Source organism: Rhipicephalus microplus, chromosome X (genome assembly GCF_043290135.1).
Source record: "Rhipicephalus microplus isolate Deutch F79 chromosome X, USDA_Rmic, whole genome shotgun sequence".
Lineage (NCBI taxonomy): Eukaryota > Metazoa > Arthropoda > Arachnida > Ixodida > Ixodidae > Rhipicephalus > Rhipicephalus microplus.
The window spans coordinates 143,784,730-143,808,891 of NC_134710.1; the positions used below are offsets into that span (position 1 = coordinate 143,784,730).

The window sequence follows — 24,162 nt, forward strand, 5'->3', positions numbered from 1 at the left end:
CACAGTCGTGGCTCTGCTGTCATGAGCACAGAGAAACGGCCATTAACTGCTTTATTGTCCTCTTTTGTCCTTTATTCTTAATTTTCACCATCATGTCGAGTTTTCTTTTAAGCATTAGCTGTTTTTATTATATTTTCATTTGTCATTGATGAAGAATACTGATAGCACTTTTTTCTGCACCATTACTTGTAGCATTTTTTATGAACGATCTTGTGATGAAATTTTAACTGCCCAAAAAAGGCTCAAAAGCTTTGTGTTGAAAACAGAAGCAGGGTGTAGGTGCATAAGAACAAAAGTACTATCATAATTTTTGTGTTGTATAGAGCTTCTTATAATGTAAATATTTTTTGTTGGTGGTTATGGTTTTGTGAACCTTTCTTTCTCTCTCTCTATTTTCCAAAAAGAGCAGGACATTGCTTTTGTGGCTATGTGAGTTACTCTGGAAATTCGATGTCTGTAGTTCTTAAAATTGGTCCTATTCCACAGTTTTACACTGCATCTGTGTTTTTTTTACAAAAACACACATACAGACATATTCAGACAGTGGTACAACACCGAAACAAAAGCACACATTCAGAATTTAGGCATATATAGCAGTGATCGAAGTGGCGATCGAAGCAGAATGCTTTTTTTTTTTCACTGGAAGTGTATTTCACATATTATAAATAATATTCCAGTAGATTCCCTTTAAGACGAACTTGAAGGGACCACGATCATTTGTTCATGTTATGAAGAGTTCGTCTGATCATAAGTGCCCCCGAAAACGAAATGCTAACATGCCAAGCAGTATGCCCAAATGTGTTATTTGAAAACACTTAATGAAGTATACTTGCAATGGGGAGGAAAAGAACAAGAAAGAGCATTTACTTGGCTCAGCTCGTTAAAACTCAAGATTTTATCTGATGTCTGCAAGATTTTATTTGATGTTTGAATATTTTCTTATTTTCAGCTCGCAGTAACTTTTCCTGAACGACATGCAGCCTCTTCGTTTACACTACTCACAAAAGAGACACAACGGAGCTGTATTCAGTGTGCAAAATGACCTTCCTTTGTTGTGTACTTTCACAATAAAAATGGCGCATCACAAGTTGCTAGATTCAGGCGGGAACAGATATGACGCACACAGGCCTTATGCAAAACAACGTAAACTGAACACATGTGCTCAGGCGCCATTATGTGATGGTAATAACAATCCATCTGGCTCTTCTGATCGGAGTGCTAGTGCCGCATATGTGGTTTTCATTATATCTCGCTTTCTCCATCCACATTGCACTTTGCTTTCGATATGCTTTGAGTCTCTGCACCAGGAAATTGTTCTTTATTTTGCTTTCTCTTGTTCACCAGTTCTTGTTGGTTGCTGTAACAGTTCATTCTAATAGAAGCCACCTGTTACGTAGTTCGTCTTAAGCAGATTTTTCGGCATCGAGTCTATGACAAACCAAACAAACACTCTCGTGCTGTTCGTCTTAAACAAAAATTCGTCTTAACACAGTTGGTCTTTAAGGGAGTTCAATTTATTTCTAGGCAATTAAGTACAAATCGAAATGCAACAGCACTTTGTTGTGAATAGCTTTTATGCTCCTGGATTTTTGTAATGCGTTTTCTGTGCTGACTGGATGCTATAAATGTGCTTATAGGAAAAAGCATGTTTCAATGACGGTAAAAGGGAGCTTGGACTTAAACAGTGTGTATAAGTCGGGGATGTTATAGTATTGGGATCATTATTAACCAAGCCATTGCCAAAGCCATGTCGTCTTTAAGCTATGTATATCATTTTTACACATTTATTTGAAACAAAACATGAATTTCACCCTGCAATTCATACCACAGTAATCTGAGAGAAACACTGGCATTTGCACTGTAAGTTTGTCAAACATAATTTCTGCTATTCTTTCTGTTTAGTAGAAAGCCATGTTACCCTAAATTTTGTGGGCATGAAAAAGGGGGAACGTGTGCAAACGTGGTGAAATCTACCCAAATTTAAATGCAATGAAAACTGTGGATAACTCACATTGTGTACTGGGCTTTGATAATGATAGCGTAAGGAGTAATATAATTCAGTATGCAACATGAACTGCGGTGGAGTGGCCACCGAAAGTGACTTGAAGGAAGAAGCCGCATATTTATTTCAATTAAAAATTTAGCTAACTTGTTGATGTATGGGCACAATTTAAAGATTATTCTATTATTGAGTATATTGGTTTCCAAATGCTTTTTGCATTGTTTTTCTGTGCACCCTGTAACTAGGAAAGGGTTTTTCTTAAACTGCATACACCTAAACACCAGGTCTTTATTTGTTAGCCTCTCATATGTAGCATCTCAGCACTGATGAAAAAATAGAAAATTATGTGGTGTTGACTCAACCTGAGTAAGTGTTCAGTTGTTACTCCAGGAAAGCTCACCATCTGGGCATTAGCTTGTGTTTGTGAGCTGCTTCAGCAGAGCTTGAGTTGCAAAATGAAGTGTCTGTAGCACATATACTTCATTATAATAATGAATATAGTAATTTTCTTATTAGGTCCTTAGAATAAAATACACAATAAAATACAATCCTGAAGCATAATTCTGTAATATAAATCATAAAAAAATAGTTTTTAAATTGTGAAATATATTTTATGGCATGCATCTTTCTTTGATTCTAACAAACTTGCACCACATTTCATCACATCATATATATTCGGCGACTTGCTGTCCACGGGAGTGATTGCATTATATTTTTGGGCTGATAACGTAACATCAACATCTTGTAGTGCAAGTGATCGTATACAAACAACTTTGATGGTTTATATTTTTCAATGAAACTTAGTTTTAGAGTCCTACGCTCTTTTCGCTTCAAGGTAGCCAGTCATATCACATTTAAAAATCTTTGCAATCTTGTACTGGGCTGCTATGCCTTTTGATTCCCTACTTTGGGAAAGTCTGCTACATAACTTGACTCTTGTTCCTATTTAGTCTGTGTTTGTGCAGCTTGTTTTTTTGGTAGCAAGTAGAATCCATGCGGTGTGCTCAGTCTATCATCTTGCAGGTGGCTTGCATAGTAACTTAGTATTCTACCGGTAACGTTTGGAAAAAAAAAGCCCAGAAGTGAAAGTAAAAGTAAGTGTGTTACATTGGTGCATTTTCCAGTAGGCTATTTTATTTCTAGGCCTTTTTTGGTCCTCTTTGTCTTTATTCTTTTTATAACGGCTGTACAAAATGTGAAAATTTAAGGTTTTGTTTTGTTAGTATGTAGCATTTGTTCTCTCTTGAGGACGTTGTCGCCAGAGGCAAAATGTAGCTTTTATGAAAGACTTTTTACAAGGTGCCAATTATTTAATACTCAAAAAAGTTGTATTGCATTGAGAAAATAATAGTTAGCACCAACTGCCATCTTTCAACTTGCTGCTCTGTCGTTCACCAAGTGTCTCCATTGCATCTGAGAAGGCCCAGCACCGATTGCAATGAGCATTTATGTTTATGTTTTTTTCTTAATGCTTAACCTACGTTAGGTTGCGGTAAATTATGTGGCTGTGGTACAAAGTTCCTTTTGCAAGTAGCAAAATGGCTGTTGGTGACTTATGGCGACACGTGCCTGCATAGAAAGGAGCAGCACCGTCTTGATGTAGCACAAGACCCTGCAATCAGTGGACTTTAAAGGAGGAGTGGTCACAAGGTTACCTGTTTTAAAGTGTGCAATGTGTGTCAGTCCCAGTATGAGGAAGTGTAAATAGTGTACATAATCTTCATAGGCAGAAGCATTCTACCTGGCCAAACAGGAACACCTAAGTTGGTCAAGATGCTGTGTGGGGTGTGTCTGTTGTGAATGGTGTAAATATATGTTAGAAAGGTCCGCAGTGCCACAGGAAGCGATTTGTGACACTACAGTGGATGTACAAAAAAGTGGTACATGCAACGGCATTGTGCTTTATTTTGTCAAATAAAAGAACAGAATAAGAAAAGAAAAAGAAGAATATTTCTGCAGTCGTCTTGCTGCTGGGAGCTTCTTGCAGTAATCGGGCTGCTGTCACCCCTGAGAAGCATGGTGAGCTACATTGTCAAACCTCAGCAACGTACTGAGCTATCTTTGACAGGATGTCGCTTTTCTTGGTCTTGATGTTGCAAGGAACATTGTTGTGGCGCAGCCAGGCAAGCAGCACAGCAGAGTTCACCTTGTTTAGCATGTCAAACTGGAACCAGAAGCATGTAATTAGTATTGTTATTTTGGTCACTGCTAAACAGGTGTGCACCTGGCTGACTGTTGATAGTTGTCTTGGAGTACATTTAGGAGCTAGTTAGATAATGACCTTGGTAGTTTCAGAATATTCTATCATTTAATCACTGTTTCTATATGATCAAAGAGTTAAGTCTTCCTACAAATTGACTGCACTAGACGGCATGAAGTGCTCGAGTTTGATAGAGTTGCTGTTTATGCCCTCATTCCAAAAGTGTGCTACGTAACAAAATAGAGTTTGCAATACAGAAGAACTGGGTTGTAAAAATGGGGATATATCTCAAGTACAGGTTGTAACTGTCGGATTGAAACATGCACACATTGTATGAACTTGAATAAGCGCCTTGGAACATTGTGGTGTCATCCATAGGTAGAACCCCATGAATGTGGTGTAATGGCATCCCATGCACTCAATGTGTTTTCATAGTTTTGCTGCATGCGAGTGCACTGCTGCTCATTTTTATAAGAATAAGAATAAGATTTATTTGATCTTGACAACTTCAAGAAAGGTACAGGAGCTAAAGGCGAACAACGCCTGACAGGGGCCCCGGTACCCGTAACATGTTACAACATCATATTACATGGCATAATAGTAGTTCATTGGCAGTAAACAAAAATATAAAAAAATCGTTACACATTTGATATACAATGCGTTAGGAATACAAAGTCTTTCGCATTCGTACGTCCACATAGTTACTGTGCTATTTTTTTTTTTTTTTTAATAGACAGAGGCATAAGATAACAAAAGGAGTATTGATATCAGCACACAATCAAGCTCAATCAAACGCATGGAATGCAATAGTATACATAGATACATACACATACATCCATATATATATACATATATATATATACATACATATATACATACACATATATATACACATACACACATATATACATACACACATATATATACATACACACACACATACACACACATATATACACACATATATACACCTACATACACATATATACACACATATACATACACATATATACACATACACATATATACACACATACACACACATATACCCACACACACATGTGTTGCAATAGTCATTCTCTCAAAGCCTGTGCAAGTAACAGTTCCTTCACCTTATTTTTAAATGCATTTCTAGTCGTGAAGAATTCAATATGACCTTCTAGCTTATTCAGGATCATTAGTACTTGGTGGCTGGTTGTTTGTGTACCATAGTTAGTCCTGGTTTTTAATGTTCGTCTTCTCTTCAGTCTCATGTCGTATGGGACTTCATTACTGCTGCTGTCGTCTAGATATAGTGCATTGGAATGTATATACTGCAGTAGTTTGAAGTCATAAACTTTGTTTGCTTGAAGCATTTGATATTTTAAAAATAACGGTGACGTGCTTAATTGGTACCATGGCCCCTGATAACTTTCATAAATGCGCAGTATCATTTTTTGTAGACGAATAATCCTATTGTAGTTGGTTTTTGTAGTGGTACCCCAGACCAGTATTCCGTAGCATAGTCTAGAGTAGAACAATGAATTATATAGGTTTTGCTTCAACCAGATAGGTATCAAGGGTGCAATTTTATACAAGCAGCCAACAGCTCGGGAGAGTTCAACGACTAAATTATTAACATGAACGTTCCACGAAAGATGCTCTTGGAACCAGACACCAAGAAACTTTTGCTCTTTAACCCTGGTTAACTCATGCCCTTGGAAAGTTAGAACTATTTCCCGGCTAAGTTGTTTGTTCAGAGCACGAAATATGACATAGTTTGTCTTTGCTATATTAAGCTGCAGTCTATTTTGGCCTAGCCAAGTCGAGAGCAACGCAAGGTACTCGTTGGCCTTAGTTTCCAAATCAGTTAAGTCTGTGGATTTAAAAAAAACATTAGTGTCATCGGCATACATAATAATTTCAGGAGAGTTTGCTATAGTTACAATATCGTTAATATAAACAAGAAATAAAAATGGCCCCAGTATGGACCCCTGAGGAACTCCTTGTGTTAGCTTTAGTTTCGATGATTTTGCGTTTTGTATTTGCACAATTTGAGAAAGTTTTATAAGTTTCTTGAAAGCGAAGGATGACTTTCACTGCCATACTACTAATAGTTTTAAACAAAAGAAAATAATAGAATGCTTTACAGGCACTTCTAAAAGCAATGTAATGCCCTCGGCTTGCTTCGCCAAACCAACTTTTTACCTTATCATTGAAGCGTGGGCATGCTGGTTGAATATTCGAGGGAACACAGCGTAAAAGTAGTTTAGGGCAAGGAAGCACTGTGTGTGTGTTGCCTTGCATTGTCCGAGTTTTCTTTTGTGCAATGTTCCTACCAACGTTTCCTGCGTAGCACAGCTACACCAACAATAACACCAGAGTCCTTGTAACACTGAAGCCATTGGCGACTCACTGCAGTGATCACATGGTTTTGCGGCAAACAAATCCATGTTTGCTAGCCATTACACATTAGTACATCAGATTAAGACGTTAATATTTCGACTCCCAGTACATAAATTCTGTTTGTTGGTTTTGGTTAAAAAAATAGCTGTCATTTCTCCTTAAATGTAAAGTTTTGACAATATTCAGTTAATTTTCATGTTGGAAGAGTCAAAGTTTCAAATATATAGGTGTGTACAGGGGCATAGACCGGAATTGTCTTTTTCTGGGGGAGGGGGGGGAGGGAAGGGAAGTTTCCTTCATTTAAAGTTGGGGCTGGCCAGGCAGATGTGTTCGCGTGTCATTTTGTACTTTGTACGGGTGGCTGGATGGATGGATATACTTTATTGGATCCTTCGGAACTCGCTTTAGCACGAGGCGGGCTGCTCCCACGTCGGAATAGAAAGAGCAAGGCTTTTTGCTGCTTCGCGCCCCGCTGGACTGCTCATGATATTCACACCGAAGAGAAAGCCTCGAGTATAGTGCGTAGAATACTGCCAGTATATTCTGGGCACTATACCTCGAAGGAGACGCGGGAGTTGCGGATTACCTGAGAATGACGTCACAGATTAGCGACTGCGCGTCTTCCCCGCGCCGGCTCGGAGACGACAGGGACCTTTTCTCCGACAAATGAAACTACCCACCCCGCGGTAAGGGATATGGCGGAATTTCGCGTGGCTCTTGGGCGTTACTGCCGCACGTGCTCCTGGATTAGAGTTTCTAGGCCAAGCTATTTCGATAAAGTTTGTTCGGGATAGAGCGGCAATGCGCTGGTGGTTCTGTACTAGACAGCTAGTGAAACGGGCGGTACAAGCCACCAGAATGGTCTAGTGACACTGGTTCCCCTCTGTTCGCCTCGTCCATGTGAGTGGGGGACCTTTGCGAGGCTTGTCTGAAGGCCCCTTTATAGAGTCCGGAGATGGTAATTGCAGCTTCCCATTTGAACGACGTATATGACTTCGCGCCGTGCAGCGTCTGCGATGTTTCTCTACCGTGTCGGTGTATGAAGATCTGTGACTTCCTGTGCAAATGACTTCCTGTGTGGCGTGTTCGTCTGGGGCGATAGTCAAGTACTGAGGAGGAATGCGCACCGGCGTAGCCAGGGGGGAAGTAGATGGCGGGGTTCATGGTCCCCCCACCCCGAGGAATTTCAATTTTGCATACGTATGTACACACACGCAGAAACATGTGGAAAGAGTGGTCGAACCCTCCCATCGAAATTCTGGCTACGCTACTGGGGATACGGTTTGGTTTGTGTGTTAAAATGGTGCCCTTAGCAACAAACGGGACATTTTCCTGCGCGCGTGATGTACAGCGTAACTTCAATTGGGTGAGTGTAACCTTGTATACTTGTTTTAAATGAACCTGATTTCTTCCCGTCATCTGACGCTGGTAAAAATCTTTTATGAACGGGCCCCATAAGACACACGTGAGGCAGTTACAAAACCAAGTAAAAAGAACAAATTGCACTGTGCTAGCATATCGACACTGCTTAGTTCTACTAGCTGTTTTCACATGAACTGCATTTTTTTTTAAAGTTTATTGATTTTGCACAGACACAATCACATATAAATCATTATTATGGACACTGACACACACAGACATCCCTAAATAGTTACACCCCACCACAGGCCTGTTTTACAGTGAATCGCATCAAAGCAAACTCGTCGTCATGGAACTCGTGAAAGTAGCACTTAGCTCCAGATAGTTATCGCCGAACAAGACAAGCGAAATCAAAATTGATCGAGGCAAGCTCACACAAAGCGCGGTCATTATAGTATGTCAGACTGGAATTACCCCGCCACATGGGAGTGAAAAAGTTTGAATGATGGCCCGTCGCGGCTGTGTGCTTTCGTGAAAAGGTCACTCATTCCACTTGTGTGCCGTGTATCGCTGTAATTTTTCACGTACTATTTCCTGCTTATCTATTTCTGTCGAACTCTGCACTGGAGAACTGGAATAGGAACCTTTTCTTCGCCTTGGAAGCACAACACACTGGGGTAGCCGCTGCTGTGCTTTTTGCATTGATTGATATATGGGGTTTTGTGTTATAAAACCACCATATGATTATGAGAAACACCATAGTGGGGGGCTCAAGAAATTTCTACCACCTGCGGTTCTTTAACGTGGAACTAAATCTGAGCTCACGGGCCTACAACATTTTCGCCTTCATCGAAAATGCAGCCGCCGCCGTTGGATTCAATCTCACGACCTGCGGGTTAGTAGCCGATGCATTTCTTGCAGACAGGCAAAAAGTTTTTCATGCATTTGAATAGTGTTAAACTCCACAAATAATATAATTTTTTTCTGGTTCACATTTTATGCAAGACAAAGAAGCCCAAATTTGCGTTTTAGTAAACCGACAACTTCTTATTTATATTGTGTGCACTCGGAACCATTTTAGTAAAGGTTTTACAAAAATTTCATGATGGCGATTATGATGTGAACATCATCTTTGGGACATGTATGCCGCACATTTTTGTGCTTGTACTATACTTTACAATGAGCAACATATAGTGCCGTTTGCTATGCCTAGGCATAAAATGTCGGGCCGTACAAGTTGTTAATGAACATTTATTTCTTTTGTTGTTATAGAAGGCGCGCAGTTTATTCAGTGTGAATTAAGCAGATACGAAGATATAGGCCAGTGGTGTCAAACTTGCACCCGGGCCGCAGTCACCAAATTTAGTCCTGTAAAGGGCTGGGACAGTGAGTCCGTGAGAAGCGGAAGGGGGGGGGGGGGGGTCCGAACAAAATTTTATCTAACGTTGCTATTTTCCCATATCCAATGTATGGCTCATGTCTAAAGAAGGTTCGGCATCAGGTTTCAAGAACAATATCGATACCGATCTACGCAATGACTAAAAGCTGGAAGCCGGAACTGGTTTATAAAATATTTATTCCACAATCATTTTTCAACACAAGGTAATGTAAGCAACATGGCGTGTCTCACGAAAAAAAATTGCTTGATATATATATATATATATATATATATATATATATATATATATATATATATATATATATATATATATATATTCGTGTGTGTGTGTGACGCTATGATGAATGGGAGACTGCGGCTGACTCATACGCCATGTTTATTATATTCTCACTTCTTCCTTCTCGGCTTCTATTTCTAACTGCTAACCATCACTACCTTCTTACGTTACAGGATTGCGGTGTGCCCCCAAGCACGCCTCCACATTCTGACGGTCTCCACGTTGTTGGTGACCCTCCTTCGAGTGGATGTTCGGCCACCATCGTCTTTCGGCCTGTCGGGAAGAAGGCCAACTTCTTGGCTGCATCGGGGGATGCGATCGCCGCCTTCCTTTCGGGGTTCCCGCCACCCAGCGAGTGCGGGTCAATTTCCGGCGAAACCTTGTTTCTGTCGACACCTACCCTACCGCCGATCTGACTGCGCTACTTCAGGTTGGAACGATCTGTGCGACCAAACTTCCAGCCAAACAACTCGACCTGAACACCTGTGTTGGCATGGTCTTTGGAGTGGACTCAACGATCCCCTTCGAGGACCTCGCCGACAACATTGCATCACCTGTGCCCCTCGTGTCCGGTGTATGCAGAGGCAACTGCCTCACCCTCACCTTCGCTGGGACTACCGTCCCGCCGGATATACTGCTTTACAAGCAAAGGCGCCCAGTTGGACCCCGTCAGCCACGGCCCCTGCAGTGCTCCCGTGTCGGCCGCTTCGGGCACGCAACTGCCACCTGCTATCGGGACGAACGGTGCCTGCGCTGCGGCATCAAGCACGCCCCAGGATCGTGTGCAGCACACCCTCGTTGCATAAACTGCAGCGGGAAACACCCTGCAACCGAGTCCCGCTGTCCAGCCTGGCAGCTTCATCGCGGGGCCGCGGTTATCATGGCCTCAACCAAGGGCACCGTGACTCGCCGCCAAGCCCTGCACCATGCTAGGACCCCTGGCAGCAACGCCTCCATTATCAAGGGACGCTCCTTCCGAGATGCGCTCGCCGGTACCGGCCACACTACCTCGGAGGCCACTCCTCGTCCTACAACGAGTGCGCCCATCGTCCCCACTACAATGACGATGGCCCCGCCCTTATCCACAGCTCAGTCGGCCCCTACCATCGTCCGAAAGTGCTCGACGGCGATGCAGACACCGCGCGCTTTCTCACAAACGCCGGTTCTTGTCACCGTCACCAGAAGCACGAAGACTGAGCCCACTACTTCGACATCACAGCAACGTGACCGCCAAACGAAGAACGACAGCCTCAGTGCTCTTGCTGCGGGACTTCCAGTGGCGCTCAGGGCCCTACCAAGTGGCTCCCACGAGCGCAATCTCACTGTTGTGCCCCTACTGGCCTTCGAGGCCATGGCCGAACGGTTTGGCATCTCTCTGAACGAATCGGCTTCATATCGTGAGTTCCACTCTGGCCCGTGTTAAAATGTGCACATCACTTTACCGCTGGCCTTCTTGGTGGAATTCCCAGTCGACTGCGAGTGACATACCGGACTTCTTCTTGTGCACGTGCGCTTATTTCTCCTTTCTCTCGTTCCCCCATCCCATTCAGAGTCATTTGCTTCGTGCGAAAACACATTGCGCCGCGCCCCACGCCTCCTCGGAGTCCAACAAGACCTAGTTCACAGACGCTGCACCGAGCTGCTTGACTGCTTTTTTTAAAAGATGATAGTCTTTCTTGGGGACCTTTGACGCAAAAAATTTGGTCTGTCCATCCGTCTGTCTGTCTGTACATTTGTCTGTTTGTCCACTCCTAACAGCCTCGGGTACTTGAACCCACCAATGTTGCCCAAGTTTTAGCGTTCATACTTGTGCAATTGTCAATTAATAAGCAATTATTGCACAAGTCTGAGGCACGATAACAACACGTATATATTCTGCATGTGCATCTTTTACTAGAAAATGCATACATAAGTAATTTTAAAGACCGTAGCACTATCCCGCTGCGCTGACCACTCAACGCTTGCACGAAAAGGGGAGTGTTTCCAATGCTTTGCTAAGACGCGATGGTGGTGGCACCTACCCGTTGCCTTGCGTTTCTGACCTTATCACTTCTGAGACGGGCGCGCGCACCCGTCTCAAAACACGCGCTTTGTTTTGCAAAAAGACTGCTAGGCGCTGATGTCACACGTATGGCGTGGCTTAATGCGCTCGTCACCTTCCTTGCACGTTCGAGGCACTCTAACGCAGTGCCTCTAAAATACCGTTCACCAGTTTTGCGCAGAATATCAAATTTTTTGTTCCCTCTCTCCACACGCAAGACTATCGATGACATTCGCAGATTACATGCTGATACGGGGCCAATTTTTTCTTTCCTGTCTTCGCGCGCGCGTTGCGCTATCAGAGCAGACCCTCTCTCCCGTTCTCTATCAGTTTGGGAACGCCCTAACTTATTTCCACTTGTCCAGTGTTTTTTTCTCCTTTTCTTTTTTTTTTCTTTCTTTCCTTTCACAAGTGCATCTCCTCACCCCGGCTTATCGGCGGTCTATGTCTATCGCGTCTGCCGCGTTGGGTTTCTTGCGCGCGTGCATGATACGAGCAATCAAATGATTTTCACCACCCTTCTCTTACCCCTTTCTTCTGTCTCTTTAATCCCCATTTCCCCATTCCCTGTGCAGAACTGTGGAGGTGCCCTCCATTGAGAGAGACAGTAACGGAACTGCGCTTTTTTCTTCCTTTTCCCCCTTTCAAAATCGCTTCGTAAGAAAAAAAACAAAAGCACAGAAAAAGGCAAAGAAAACTCTATAAGAAAACGAAAAAAAAAGTAAAAGTAACTTAACTAATTGGGCGCGCCGAAGCCTTCGAGGAACCTTAGTTCCTTCTCGGACAGACACCGAGGGCTTGCAGAGAGACACGAAGGGCTTGCTAATGCGTGACACCTGTTCGCATGCCATCTGCGCGGCCTCGACGATAACTCGGGTGCGCTCATCCCTGTGCTTGTACAGTGTCACTGTGTCCTTGAGAAGGGGCACACAGTTGCACTCAGTGCAGTGCTGAGCAAGAAAACCATCTTTCCCGTTTCTAACATTGTTAGCGTGTTCATAAAGTCGATCATTCAGACACCTTCTAGTCGTTCTGGCATAATAAGCACCGCAAGAAAAGGGGGGCGTATAGACAACTTTCCGGGAGCATGTCACATACCTGTTCCTATGCTGAACTCTACATTCAGTTGATGACTGCTTTATCAGGGGGTTTGTAGATTTCTTTAAACTGATTATTTGAAAGGTGCAGAGAACAGCACACGCACTCCCGCACATTTTTTTGATTTTCTTGAGCCTGTGTGATATCTGGTATTCGTACGGAGCAACGGCTATCTTTTCACACTCTGTATCCGTGTTCCTTGGATCCTGTCCCTGCCTCTGCTCTGCCCTATTGGTCTGCAGGATAGTCTCAGCAACGGAAGCGATAAACGCCTCAGGAAGACTATCCTGCAGACCAATAGGACAAAGCAGAGGCAGGGACAGATTTCGAGCAACACGGATAGTGTGTGAAAAGATAGCCGTTGTTCCGTACAAACACCAGATAACACACAGGCTCAAGAAAATCGGAAAATGTGTGGGAGTTCGTGTCCTGTTCTCTGCACCGTTCAAATTAATCAGTCTCACCAAATCTACAAACCCCCTGAAAAATCAGGCATCAACTGGATGCAGAGGTAAGCATAGAAGCAGGTATATGACATGCTCCCGGGAAGTTGAATGTAAACATTCGACAGAAGTCTGGCTGGTTGCGTATGAAACTGGGAGATCATTCAAACTCCAACCAAAAGTTTTTAAGAAAGTCGACGTTTCGAAACCGACTTAGTTGCTTCCTCAGTGGTGACTTGAGAGGCTACGTAGCAGCGGCGTCTTCAAAGCACTCGCGGGGTGGATAATGACCCCCTCCTCTCTCTCTTTTTTTTTCTCGTTTTGCTGTGGAGAGCAGTCCACTTTTATACACTGAGGGAAGGTTTCCGAGAGAGCGGTTGGTGTTATGGGCTGTCCTCTGTACGTGCCACGACTCGACTAACATCCTTCTCCTCCAGTTCGGTTCGCTTTCAAGGATGGCCGTCGTTTCGAAATTTATCTGGTGATCCAATGTCTCAGCATGTTCGGCGACTGCGCTGCACTCTTTGTAGAACTTCCGTACATCGTTGGCGTGTTGCTTCAGTCGTTCCGGTGGGTTTTTCGTTTTTCCGATATACGACGAGGGGCACTCGGGCACGGAATTTTGTAAACGACACCGGGGGTCCTGTCAAGTGTTGTCCGGTCTTTCGGGCTGGGGAGGAGGCGGCCCAGCGTACGCGAAGGCACGTGCGTATACGAACGCCTTCCTTCTTAAAGATCCGCGCCAACATCTCGCTGGTTCCCTAAACATATGGAACCAGTACGCTTTACGGGGGGCGGCCAATTAAGGTTGATTGGGGTTTTCGTATCCTCTGTTGCTGTGCGTGGCGGGTGGCGGCTCGAGTGAAGTTTTTTGGGTATCTATTTTTTCGGTGGTCCGCAATTACGCTGGCCTCTTCTTTCTTTCGCTCTGTGTCAGGGAAGTTGTCTATAGGACCCCCCTTTCATGTGGTGCTTGTTATGTCGGAACGACCAGAAGGTGTCTGAACGATCAACTGAGAGAACAGGCTAACAATGTTAGAAACGGGAAAAATGGTTTTCTTGCTCAGCAATACACTGAGTGCCACTTTGTGCCCCTTTTCATAGACACAGTGACGCTGTATAAGCACAGGGATGAGCGCACCCGAGTTATCCTCGAGGCCGCGCAGATGGCACGCGAAGAGGTGTCATGCATTAGCAAGACCCCCTCCCGTTTTTCTGTCTGAGAAGGAACTAAGGTTCCTCGAAGGTTTCCGTGCGCGAAAGTAGTTACATTACTTTTAGTTTTCTGTTTCGTTTCCTTGTAGAATTTTCTTTGCCTTTTTCTGTTCTTTTGTTTTTTCCCCCGCTTACTCATGTAATGCTCTTCGTGCCATATGGTTTTTATCAAACATAGTTTACTGTCTCCTCTATATGTTTTTGCGCTTTGCGCGATAAACTCAGTTGGAAGTTAGCCCTCGTGTCCTTCTTGTCCCTGGTTCGTAGTTCTGTTCTCGCGCTATAAGTATGGTCATCGCATACCAACTAGCCCAAACTGCTACACTTCTGAAAGAGGAGCTGAGCTAGGTAGGCTTCATTGCTTTTCTTTATTTTCTCCCTTTGCGTAGTCTCTTTCTCTCGGTTTCTTGTGTGGTATAAGTAAATAAATAAATAAATTTCTACAAAAGAATGTATATGCCCATAAGTGCCCAGGCTTGAGCTTTTGCAAGTGAGCAATGGGCGCATGAGCAGCCTTTCACGGCGTGTTTTGCTGGTAGAAAAGCGCCATCTGCATTTCTCTGACTATGTCAACATAGTAGTCTTAGAGCGTGTATTCCACAGATTACGATTCTATTCATCGTTTATCTTATTTCATGACATTAATCATCATCGTGATGTGTCCTTGGGAACATGGTGATTAGGTGTCGTTCGGTACGTCTCGATATTATGTAATAACCAATAGAACCAAGAGTATTTCCGCCGTATAAATCTCCCAAATGGAAAACAGAACAAGCAATAATTAGAGTGCACGTGCTCAACTTGATCTAACACGTGACGTAACCTGAAAAGTCACCACGATATCCAAGGATATCCTATTGAAATACCCAACATTTTATCTATTTTTTCTAAATTCAAAAATTAGGTACACTAGGAAGTATTTTACCGAGGGCTCTTCGACGAGAGTACGTGATCGGTGACCGTGAATGACTTTCGTGCGCTGCTTATGAACGCATTCGTTTGGTTTGGAGAAGACTGCATTAACCAACCATCTTCTGCTAGATTGAGGGAGCAAAGGTCTGTAAATTGTCGGGCTTACCTTTTTCTGTTTGAGCAGGCTGTCCACTTCTGCAATGGTCCAACACTTCCGGGTGCTTGCTTTGTTTCGAGGTGACTTGTGCATCACCTAATAAAACATATTAGTTTGAGTGCAAGTTAAAAATGATACTGACATTGTAAGGCTGTCCGGTAAATTCGTGTAACATTTGAAATTATGCGCTATGGGCAAGTAGAGTCAGCATTTTGCAAGCTCGTAGGGTTACGCTTTTCTGAGACAGCGGCGAGGTAAGGCTCTCAGAAAAAGACTCGTGCACGCGAAATACTTTTCAATAAAATTCGCCTATAGAGCCCTCTCGTTTGTCCTTTTCTGCGTACATTATTTTACCACTGTAAGGCGCAAGCCTGCCAGAAGCCTTTTCCAGTTCGCCCAAGAAGGCACACCCTATCAAAAGGTTGCTGCAACCTTCATTCATTTGTTCTGTGGCGTCCTTTTTTATAGACACCTGATGACAGCTTCTTCAACTTCTCTATCGTCAAAACACCTCATTGCATGTCATAATGAGCAAGTCGGATGAAAAATTAAGGCAAATTATCAATGACCCGCAGAGCTGCGGTTGATTAGCTAAGCAAAGGAGTAGCGACTCTTTAGCAAAGCCACACCCAACATTTAGCACCTAACTCAGTGTGTGCCATTTCTTTGTGTTCGCCTTAAGACCGTGCCTACCCGAGTTGGATTGCCTGTGCCATGCCACTTTCTTCTTTTTTTTTTCATATTTCAGTATCTCTTTTGTGTTTTTTATCTCTCTTTCTCGCGCTCTACTTCTATCTCGCCTTCAATATCTCGCTCTTTCTTCCCCTCCCCCTTTTTATTCACTGTCTGGGCTTTCGCTTGCACTTTTTCTCGCTTGCACTTTCTCTAGCTGATAGTAAGTTCCCCCCAAAATCCTTACAACAACTCGATCGTATGCTTCCCATAAGTGCATGCTCTACGTGCGTGGGCGCACAGTACTCGTATTGACGTTCTCTTTCGTATTATGGGTACACGAATTTGAATCTTGCCTTGCCATGAAAGTTTATTTTGTTTAAGTTCTCTCTTTCTTTGTCTTTTCCTACTCTTTTCTCCTTTCCACATCACCGCGTTAGACACTTTGAATTTTAAAGGTGGAGGCACGATTATGACAGTTAACGTTCGGCCTGATCAGAGATTGCAAGCTTAAACAGTTCTGCTGTTGAAAAGAATCTATGGAATATTCTTCGCTAAATAGAAAATCTGTTTGAAGAATACACGAGAGAGCTTACAAAGATGAATTAAACACTCTTCTTTACGACGCCTTTACGAGCTAATACGGTTAAACATTGTACGAAAGTCCGCCCCTTTTTGGTATATATAAGCATATGATCCGCATCCAAGCCTTTAGTCATAATTCAAATGCGTATACTGACAATTCCAACAATCGCTAATGGGCACTCTGTGAAGCAGCTGAGAATGTTACTATATGAAAAAAAAAACCTATGTGCTATTGCCATATGATATGCATAGTGAGCGATGAAATGAGGGTCAGACAGGATGGACTTAAGTTTCTGTAAGGCACAATCGTGTTGTGCTACAGATCATACCAGTTACTATGAGAGAAACTACTGGCAAATCAGTTAGACGTGGTTGATTGCAAGTAAGGTGGTGCTTTTGAGGTGATTTAGGTCACATTACAATTGAAAAAGGTATCCACTGGAGTTGCGTAATTGTGCCAGGTGATACATAAAGAAAATAAGTAAGTTATGAAAATTATCACCGTTATACAGGGGGCAAGTTCTGGTAAGCGTGAATGCTGATTTTATTTCGGCACAGAAGCCATATCATTTATTCTCCGTGACATTGTTTCTTGATAAGGCAGGAAGCGAGAAATACCACTTATAATAGTCAATAGTTCAGCCATGGCAACTGCATTTAGGTCGAGCCGTTTTCGTTTCATTCTGCCTTATGCTGCTGTAGGGTGGCTAAATCGCTCACCTCAGTAGATAACTTAGTGAATGAGGTATACGCCTAACTGCTCTTGTTGAATCGATGTGAATAAAAAGTTAGTTTTTCATGCATCTTAAAGTGCCCCAGTGCAAGTATTTCTAGTTTGTTAAGTGCAAGCACCAATATATCATGCTTACCTCCAGGTGTAGGCTGCATAATGGCGTGAGGTCATCTGCTTCCTTCGGCGTTGACTGCAAGGGTTGCCAGGCGATCTCTCGGTCTGTTGCATTCTCGTCTACAAGAATGTTGGTAGTACACGAATAGCTGGCCTCTTCGTCTTGGTAAGCTTTCTCACCTGGGCTAGCAAGAGTTTTTGCCGCGCCTGTTGCTACACGCTTGTGTGAGGAGTATCGTTCGAAAGTGATCCTCTTTTCGTCTTTTGTCTTGATAATCGACAGACTGGCCACTTTAGGCTTAATTGGAGGAGCCGGGCGTGGCAGTGCTGCTGAGTGGTGGTTGAAAGTGATTTTTTGGTGATTATTTGCCTTGTTCGGTGGCAGGGTCTCCCTGACCTGCTTGACTGGATGATGCAGATATGGCTTAACAACTGCTTGCCGGTGCTCTTCAAACTGAGGTTTTCTCGCTGCCTGCGCATTTGTGCAGAGTTTCCTTGTGTTGTCGTATGGTGGCGTTTTCGTTAATAAACGAATCGCTGGGTTCCACCCTCGTTTGAGACGCATGGAAGAAGCGTTCTGTGCTGATTGATCAGTGTTAGTTTCCTTTACTTGCCTACCACCCGAAGACGGAGAGGTTGTGCGCCGTGCGAAGTCACGCATGTCCTGTGCTGCCGTTGTTGACACGCCCTTCAATTCACCAAGTTGCGTGAATGGGTCGCCCTGTCGCATCGCAGTTCGAGCCTGGGCGAGGATTCCATCTTTTGCGTTTCCATGATTTCCGCAGCGCGAAGCATCAGTGATATTCTGCGCGGGAGTGCTAAAGCTGCTCGGCTTATCTGCAAACTGCGCGGACGCTTTCTGCGCTTGCAGTACCACTTTTGTGTGACCAGGTACTGCGTTTCTGTCGGCCTCACCACTTGAGGTATAATGAACCGTCTGTGCAGGAGCACTTGCGCCCAGTTGCGAGGACGTCTTCTCCCGTAGATGCGCGACTGTCACAAGGTTCGTAGGCTTACTTCTAGCGTCTTCGGAAGTTTTGCCTTCAGATACACAACGAGTATTCTGCGCGTTAAGTGCTGCCCAGCCTGCTTGTTGTTCCTGCAGAGTTTTCTGTGAGCTCGCAGTTCCCGCGGGGGTCATTGTTTCTGTCTTGTAGCTCATCACATCGGTGCGTATAGCTTGGCGAACTTCTGTGAATGACACCGTTTTTCTCGTGGTTATTTCGCTATTTGCTTCCTGCACCACAGGGGACACGCATGAATTTAGCCATTCTACCACAGCTGGGAACGCGGCTGCTGACGTATTCATGCGTACTTGAGGGCTCGATAAATGGTCACCCACTTGATAGCGGCTGCTGCCAGGTTCATTTGGCGGTTGGGCTCTGGAGCAAGCGCTGACTTGACTGTGGTGGTGGTGGACGTGGCTTTGCTTTGGCTGAAAGCTTGGTTTCAGTTTTGTCAAACTAGACAAGCTGTTCTGCTGTGTCTTTTGTACCTCATCGTCACATTCTGAGACCACTTCCAAATCGCCGATGAAGACTGTCACTGTCGGTGCTTCAAAAGACACTTGCGGCCTGTAGGGGACTTGACAGCTTGGCCTTGGTGTCCAGCTGACATTGTCAATACCAGTCTATAGTGTAAAAAGAAAATAAAATTGTAATACAAATAAGGACAGTCCTTATTTTGCAATAATAGAAATTTCCTACTTTAGTCTTTTATTTGTAATTGTTAACACTGTGCCTGCAGCAGTTTATGTCATTGTTCAGCACCAGTTCTCAATGTCCTTTAATTTTTTTTCAACTTACTATATCCACACTTCCATTCAATTTTATCTATTTACTAGTGCATAAAAAGGCATTTGAAATAATTCCAAACAGTTGTATAGACTTCAAATATTTAAAAAAAAATTCAGCTTGTGAGCGAAATAACAAAATCGTGACTTAACGTGCGACGAACGCCTATATATCTTGAGACATTAACGATTGCATGTGGAGCTGCCTTATATATATGGTCGTAATCAGACTAAACCTACTTTAATTGCTGTGTCCTCGTGCACAGGCTTTTATCGGCAGCGCCCTTTGTGTAGCAGCGCTGTCAATGGAAGTCTCACATTTACACACCGTGAACTACATAATGCTATTCGCGTGGGTGCTTATTCCTATGGTGTATAATTACGCGCATTTACAACGGGCCACTTGGAAGTCATCGCAAGCTAAGAGTCTGGCGATATTTTATTGTCTCAGGCATCCTATACTTGCATGAGCCTGCTGCAAAGGGAAACCAAACACACGAGTTTGCGATATGTTCCTTTTTTTTCTTAGCGAACTTAATGGACTTTGGATGCCTAAGTCTCCTGGACGTAGGTGAGCGTATGTGTGTGTGTGGTGGGGGTGCGGAATTAGAGGGTTAAAGCTCTCCCCCACCCTCTAAATAATTTCCAAACTTTGATTGATTGATTTGTGGGGTTTAACGTCCCAAAACCACGCTATGATTACGAGAGGCGCCGTAGTAGAGGGCTCCAGGAATTCCTACCACCTGTGGTTCTTTAACGTGCATGCACCGAAATCTGAGCACACGGGCCTGCAACATTTCCACCTGCATCGGAAATGCAGCTGCCGCAGCCGGGATTTTATCCGGCGACCTGCGGGTCAGCAACCGAGTACCTTAGCCACTAGACCACCGCGGCGGGGCAATTTCCAAACTTTGCTTGTGTATATATTTACGCACACATATAAACGCACGCGTGAACATACATAGAGTATACTTGAACCGCCCTCCCCCTAAAAAAAATTTCTGGCTATACCCCTGCCTAAGGTGTTTTTTTAATTGCCAGAGTTTAAACTTCCCATAATACGACAACATAACGAGAGACGCCGGAATAGAGGGCTGTAGAAATTTCGAGTGCCTGGTGTTTTTGAATGAGTGCCTAATCTATACAGACCTCAAGCATTTTTTTCCTTCATCGAAAATGCGGCCACCGTGGCCGGGACTCGATCCCGCAACTTTCGGGTCAGCAGTCGAACACGATATCTCCAAGTGCGGTGTTTAGTTTAATACTAACACAACACTGCCTGACAACATCGAAGTGTAACGGCTCGTACCCAGCCGCCAACGAGAGACCTTGAGTAAAATACTAAATCACCTAATTAAACAAACCACTGCAATATCCCAAAATTTACCAACAACATCATTTTTATATTTTTAGAAGATTTTGTTCTGTGTGTCATTTGTTGAAACGTGCGAGTCTATCTTTACTGCTCTGCTGCCCTAATATATCTCATACTAAAGGGCAAAGAGCATCGTCGAGGAACACGGCGACGTGATTTGAGACTGGCGCTTGCTTATGTACCCTTGTTGTCCGCACTTGGGAATAGTGTAAATATCTTGTGACTTTTCTGTCTGCTTTTTCGCAACAACAATTTTCTTCACTGTCCGTAGCCTCTTTTCACTGTCCGTAGCCTCTTTTTTTTTCACTGTCCGTAGCAAGTCCAGTATGTCAGAGCTACACTGTTGTCGGAGATCAATGTCAATTGATGATGTAGGGCCAGCCCAGTCGGCCAGGGCTACGCTGACGTCGGAGATCGTGAGGGCACAACCGATCGGTACGAAATCCAGTGAGCGCGTAACGATTGCCGTATGCCTACAACCTCTGCTTCCCATAACACTGATGTTAGTACTATCCTTTGGTGGCAGTACACAGAGGTACAAAGATATATTTAAGTTTCAAATAAATTACTATAATATAGTACAATGCAACATTACGGTGCTGTGTACAATATTATGAGTGGCATTTACAGGGGTTATTATTTCGGGTTTATGAACTTGCATTCTTGTGAATTCCATAAGGTCATCGAGTGCCTGTCTTTCCTCGAAATCGTTACGCGTCGGCGCAGTCACTGACTGTTTTCTGCTCCTCTGTAACTTTCCTTCCCCCTCTCTCCTTCCCCAGTGCAGAATAGCGTACCGTGGCTTGGCCCTTGTTTACCTCCCCGTCTTTCTCCGTACTTTCTCTTTCTCTCTCTCGTTATGAGTGGCCAGCGCCCCATTACACATACAATATTTATGGATCATTACTATAGACTTTAGCGTTTCCGATTTGAGCCGGAAGTAGGTACGTCGTGTTTCCTTCCGCCCAGCTTTTCGCTTTTATCTGAACACCAGTAAAATCTAGTTTACCGGGAAGCTATACGGCAGCGATCGGCATTCTAGTGGGAGTCTGTATGCGCTCTGACGTTAGGATATCGACGAGGTCAACGTCACTTGTTAGCATATGTCACCCTAATTTTTTTCTTTTCTTTTTAAAAGGGCCCTGACACACTTTTTCAAGTAACCATCGAATGAACTCTCTGGAATAGCTTATTGCCTCACGAACGAGTGCTTGTGGAGTTACAAAGAGTCGTCGCATGCTGCGATTGCATTCTCTCTTCTCTCGTCCCGACAAAAGCACTGGAAGCTAAGCAGAGAGGGATGGCAGGCGCAAAGAATAAGGTCACGCGCGCCTTGTGACATTTGGCACCTTTGCTTTTTTTTCTTCGATTGTGCGGCTTTTTCAGTGTGATCTTGTGTGCACGCCTGGACAAGTCCCGGCCTGCCCCGGCAATCTCTATAACGACCGAGCGTCTCATGTTCAAATCGGTCAATGGCTGATAGATGAACTTACTAAGAGTGATTTTTGGATTTACTCAGTGAATTGCCGGGAGAAGAGAAAGCAATTTTCAGCTGAATTTGATCATTTGTTGTGAATTCCATACCGCGTGCTGCGCTATAATATTTGGCTCGCGTGTTGTCGGGAGCCTTTACTATCGATCGGCAGTGCTTTCTCACCAAGCTCAAGAAGTGTGCCAGGGGCCCTTTAAAGTCAGATTTGCCTAGCATTGCGATGATCCCTGCAGACTTCACGCTGCCGCCATATACTGACGCTAACGATAACTTGTGTTCGCGGAGTTTATTTCTTTTCTATGTCAATGTTCTTTGTTGTAACATTATGTTATACTGTATGTATACATTTATTAGCACAAAATAAAACGGAATTATTTTTCAGCTCTAGCTCTAAATTAACGTATTTGTATTTCTTTCGCAGCGCCACGCATGACCTCCACCCTTGAGAAGCTTTTTTTCTTCTAAAACTGTTATCTTGTATATTGTTTACAAGCACGGTTGTTGAGAGCAAGAAATGAAGTCAAAGATTGCGTCTACGGCATAAGTGATAAGGTAGTCATAAAAAAAAGAAAATGGAGGTATATTTTGCGCGATGAATTACCCGTTAAATGAAGCCAGAGGAAGTTCAACCTGGACAATACTATTTAGTAAAAATTGCCTGAATTGGGAGTTGTTGTTAAAAAACAGACTTAATGAAAGATTCGGAAAACAAAAAAAAACTAATGATGTTGACGTCTGTTTCATTAATGTTCTGGTCAAGTCATGTTTTTAGATATTTTCTTGGAACATCAAAGGGCCCTGCGAGTGTTATTGAGCATGCATGTTCAAACACAATTCGAGAGAGTGCCGCCGCCAGACAGCGCCGCCACGTGCAATGCGAGCCATGTATTATTACCTTACCGTATGCCGCAAGCAGCCCACAACCTTTCATAACAGATCGCTTTCAATCTCAGTTTACTCATATGCCCAATGCGAAATACGATTTTGCATGTTTAGCTTTACCCTCGAAACCTTGAACTGTGTACATTTATAAGATGAAACGACTAGTTGAATCGTGACAGGGGTGCTATGCAGAATGGCCCGAGCTTCTCGGGCAGACGAGTTTGCTCCGAACTCGCTCTGCGGTGGCCATGGCATGAAGACAGCGCGAAGCGCGTGATGGCAGCGTTGATGAAAATGGCTACAGGATTGCGCGTGGCGTTGGAAACGACTGTAGGACATTTGCGGCGCTTATCAAAGATACGCTGCGTGCGAACACTTTAGCGCCGCCACTCAGTCAACATGCCGATTGATATGTAGGGTTTAACGTCCCAAAAACCACCATATGATTGCGAAAGATGCCGTAGTGGAGAGCTCCGGAAATTTCGACCGCCTGGGCTCTTTAACGTGCAGCCGAATCTGAGCACATGTGTCTACAGCATTTCCGCCTCCATCAGAAATGCAGCCGTCGCAACTGGGACTCGATCCCGCGACCAGCGGGTCAAGTTTGATTGTCGCGCTGTTCTTTAGCCAAGCGCGTCCCCCAGGCATGTTTGTGGGCGTATGTCCTCTTTCAGACAGGAATCCGTTCCACCTAGAGCATGGACAATTCCAATCTCGAAGGCAGCAAGGGTGCTCATGCAGAACTCTCGTGCTGCTCGCTTCGCTTCTGTCAAATATTGCAAATTAATATAAGGACAGGTGGCCACTAGGGGCACTCGCATCATGGCGGCAACGCAGCTGCGGTTGGATACGTCGTGAGCGCAGTGAAATATAATGCGAGACATCGTAGCCACGTGGCGATATCACTTTTACTTGAGCGTGCATGTGTGCATAGTCTGTGCGATAAAGCTGATAGATTAATCGTGCTGCACGACTTGGCTACTGCTCCTTGGCAAGAGCGAGCGTGGTGGGCGTACCCGATCTGCGCCG

At 44.0% G+C, this 24,162-nt stretch overlaps 1 protein-coding gene across 1 annotated transcript in view; it reads right to left on the minus strand.

Moving 5' to 3' along the window:
• Nucleotides 1-3,883: 3,883 nt before the first annotated feature.
• LOC142775113 (uncharacterized) overlaps nt 3,884-24,162 on the minus strand; it is a 32,825-nt gene continuing 12,546 nt past the window's right edge. Inside the window, exons 3-5 of the mRNA XM_075876456.1 lie at nt 17,615-19,222; nt 15,498-15,584; nt 3,884-4,166 (exon numbers count right to left, since the gene is read on the minus strand). Of these exons, the coding sequence (XP_075732571.1) occupies nt 4,035-4,166; nt 15,498-15,584; nt 17,615-19,222 (1,827 nt within the window). The 3' untranslated portion in view covers nt 3,884-4,034. The remainder of the gene's footprint in view (nt 4,167-15,497; nt 15,585-17,614; nt 19,223-24,162) is intronic.